General features: G+C 40.0%; 1 protein-coding gene across 1 annotated transcript; it reads right to left on the minus strand.

Moving 5' to 3' along the window:
- Nucleotides 1-517: 517 nt before the first annotated feature.
- LOC106764613 lies at nucleotides 518-2,949 on the minus strand. Its single transcript, XM_014648903.2, has one exon. The coding sequence runs from the start codon at nucleotides 2,800-2,802 to the stop codon at nucleotides 784-786; it is 2,019 nt and encodes a 672-aa protein (XP_014504389.1). The 5' UTR covers nucleotides 2,803-2,949; the 3' UTR covers nucleotides 518-783.
- Nucleotides 2,950-3,926: the final 977 nt, after the last annotated feature.

Raw genomic sequence — 3,926 nt, forward strand, 5'->3', positions numbered from 1 at the left:
TGCAGATTCTATTGCATAGAATGCTCAAGACTCTTTCAGGTACATTCTTTTATTGATGGTAGTTATAACCAGAGTAAAAAGAAATTGGTAGGGGGTCAAGAACAGAATAGAATTCTCAAGGATACTTGCACCTCAAGAACAATTGACCATTAAAAATAAGAATCCCTTTACTGAACATCCTTAAACTGTTGAATTGCTTATATTTTAAAAAACTATTTACTGTCCCTTTTCTGTAATTTCTCTGATAAACAACTTTCTCCCTATAAGAAATAAAACATAAGAACAAAACTATAATTTAGCTTAGAAGGGAGTCTGCAGAACAAATAAAAAGGAAAATAAAACAACAAAAATGAAAAATGCCACAGAAGCAAGCTATCAAATATATGCACATCTGTTTGGAATCTCCTTTAAAAAATAATGAGCTTTACACCAATAACAAAGAAATTTCCCATTCTAACTAAAATCAATAGATAAGCCACGAAACATCCTTAAAAATAAAAATTACGCCAAAAAAATGTAGCCTAGATAACACATTTGCAATATAACATTAGTCTCTTTGCTGTTACAAAACACCACTATAGCCCAAGAAGTGGCCATCACTAAACTATAGGTCCTAAAATTATATTGCATGAACAGCAGCAAGAATAAAACATTTAAAAATTGTAACCTTCAGTTTCAAACTAATAACATGGAAGGACCAAAGCAGGAACCACATACAAGAATATGTGAAAGTTTCCGCAAACAAAAATTGAATCTTCAGAAAACAGGGGGTTTTCTTGATGATTAATGACCTGCTGCTTTTAGAGGATCTTGATTTCCCTTGTGTGTTCTCAACTTCTTTACATGTCCACCTCGCACTGGTCTACTTTTAGAAACTTCTAACGAATTCTTCTCCCCGGTTTTCTGTGTATGCTTCCCGGTTGATCTTTCCCTTCGAGAATCTCTCAAAGGTGACCTTTCAGTCCCAGAATCTCTCAAAGGTAATCTTTCCCTTCGGGAATAGCTCAGAGGTGAACTTCCCCTCCCAGAATCTCTCAGAGGTGACCTTTCCCTTCGAGAATCGCTCACAGGGGACCTTTCCCTTCCAGAATCGCTCAGAGACGACCTTTCCCTTCCAGAATTTCTGAAAGTTGATCGTTCCATTCGAGTATCTCTGAAAGGTGATCTTTCGCTTCCAGAATTTCTGAAAGGCGACCTTTCCCTCCCAGAATCTCTCAAACGTGATCTTTCACTCCCAGAATCTCTCAAAGCAGATCGTTCCCTCCCAGAATCTCCAAGATGCAATCTTTCCCTCCCAGAATCTCTCAAACGTGATCTTTCCCTCCCAGAATCTCTCAAACGTGATATTTCATTCCCAGAATCTCTCAAAGGAGATCGTTCCCTCCCAGAATCTCTAAGATGCAATCTTTCCCTCCCAGAATCCCTAAAAGGCTTGCCAACATCTAACTTCACTTTCCCAAAGTCCCTGTTCCTTCTACCAGGAGCAATTTTCTGATTACCTCTCCAAAACCTCCTTTCATCATCATCATCATCAACATCGGTTTCACTGGCATCCTCAATTTCACATGCCTCTTCTTCATGCTGCCCCACATTCTCTCCATCACTCTCACCCTCTCCCTCTCCCTCTCCCTCTCCCTCTCTTTCACCCGCTTCAACGACTTTAGCCTCTGCCTCATGCGCACCACCCTTTCCTTGCACCACCTTACCCACTTTCCCCTCTTCACTGACTCTATTCATCAGATGAACATACTGATTCCTCAAATTCATCACCGGATGATTCTCAATCAGCGTACCCCTCTTGTATCCCTCTCTCAATACAACAGTATAGGTTCCAACTTTACTAGACACATAGAAAATCCCCGGATGCTGCGACAACGCCCTCTTAAACCTCGACCTCAACCCCAACCACTCTCCAAACTCCAACAAACTATCCTTCTCAATTCTCTTGCCAACAAAAACATGAAGAATTTCATGTAACACACCCACAACCCACCTATCAGACTCATCACTGGTTGGTGACAAATGAGACACATTCTCATAAGGAGACACATAAGGCAACCTCTGCCACTCCCTCAACCACTTCTCATACTTCTTATCCATCTCAAAACCAGTAGAAAACTGCACAGGAAACACCAATTGACCATCAAATTCATCTTTCTTGTTTCGGTTCTGGATAACCGAAACCGCCAGCTCGTGGCTCCAGCAGACGAGTTCCAGGAACCCGTCTGCAACTCGAAAGTAGTCAGGAAACTCCGGTACAACCGTTTCGGTGTAGTCATCCGGTAGGCCAAGGTCCCACCGCAAGTGCTCAAGGAGTGGCAGTGGGATTTTGTGGATTCTTGCAATCATCAAGAGTTTCAAGAGCCTGTCAGCTGATTGGTGTTTGAACTGGTGTGATTGGTATACTAGCTGCTCCTCGGCGTCCAGGTGTAGGGTTTCCGGTGTGAGGCGGATGTGGGGTTGGAGGAGGGTAGGAGTGGGGAGGAACTCTTCGAAGACGGAGGGGTACTTGCGGATGAATTCGATGGGGCGGAAGGGAAAGTGGAGGGTGCTTTTGATGAGCGAGAGAGGGAGGGATTTGGAGGGTTCGCGTTTGATGAGGGTTTTGAGCGAGATCAAGGGTTTGAGGTTTTTCTCACGCTCCACCGCGTGATCCAGGCCGCGGTCGCGGACGGGCTTAAATGTGCCATCAAAGATGGTTCGGAGGTGGTGGCGCTGGTGGTAGGGAGGAGGAGGACGGTTCCGGGTTGGGGTGCAGCGGGACAGGAGGAGGAGGAACCGCGTTGCTCTGGGTTGAGGCATTGGTGGCAATGGAAGTTTGCTCGCCCAGAGAGGAGAAAGAAGAAAAGGGTTTTGGGCTTGGGAATAGGTAGCAGTTAGGGTTTTACATTTTTTGTTTTGTTTTTCTTTTTTCTTTTTTCAATTGAAATGCTATCCACTTACTTGTCTCCCATAATTTATTATACTTTTAATTACTCAAAGTTTTAATGTTTCAATAGGTTTTTATTTTCGTCTATAATCTCAAATAGGTCCTTTTTTTTTTTACGTCTCAATTAAGTCCTTATTTTCTAAAATTGAATCAATTAGGGTCTTTCCGTCAAATTGAAATGACCCTGTTAAGAAGGGTTTGTTGACCGTATAGTTTTTTATTACATGGCATTGAAAATGTGACTGAATTGTATTTTTTTAATTTTTAAATTAAAACATGAAATATATAGAGTATACTTCATTTTTTAATTCAAAAATTAAAAAAATACAATTCAATCACGTTTTTAATGTCACTTAATAAAAAACAACAATGTCAACCTATCCTTCTCAACGACGTCATCTCAATTTGACGGAAAGACCTTATTTGATTCAGTTTTACAAAAATAAGGACTCAATTGAGACGTCGAAAAAGAAAAGGACCTATTTGAGATTCTGGACGAAAATAAGGACCTATTGAGACATTAAACCTTACTCAAATTGTTTCTTTTTAATTTTATATAAAAGAAACTCATTTTCCACTTTTTACGCCTAATAATATTTTAATAGATTATCTTTTAGGTTTAAATACCATTTTAGTTCCCAAGTTGGGGTCTGAATTTTCATTTTGTCCCCGATTTAAAAAATGAAGCCTTTTTGTCCCCATATTTTTAATTTTGAGTGCAATCGATCCTTTCGTCAAATAATTAGAAATGGCGTTAAATGTGGATCACGTGGCAAATAAATTATCTAGTATGGAAAATAGATTTTTTTTAACAGTGACAGATATGAAAATATTTTTTAATATGGAAATTTCTTTTAGCAAAGTAACAGATATGAAAATATATTTTTAATATGGAAAAGAAAAGGGAAAGAGATTTGCCTAAATATTAATCTCGAAGGATCCTAATCCTCTTCCATGGAGATCTGAAGTCAAGCAGCAAAGGCACCCTCACCTACGG

This window comes from Vigna radiata, chromosome 1 (assembly GCF_000741045.1).
Source record: "Vigna radiata var. radiata cultivar VC1973A chromosome 1, Vradiata_ver6, whole genome shotgun sequence".
NCBI lineage: Eukaryota > Viridiplantae > Streptophyta > Magnoliopsida > Fabales > Fabaceae > Vigna > Vigna radiata.

Bases quoted from the DNA above. Each gene is read 5' to 3' on its own strand.
- LOC106764613 (XM_014648903.2), bottom strand. From the start codon at position 2,802: ATGCCTCAACCCAGAGCAACGCGGTTCCTCCTCCTCCTGTCCCGCTGC.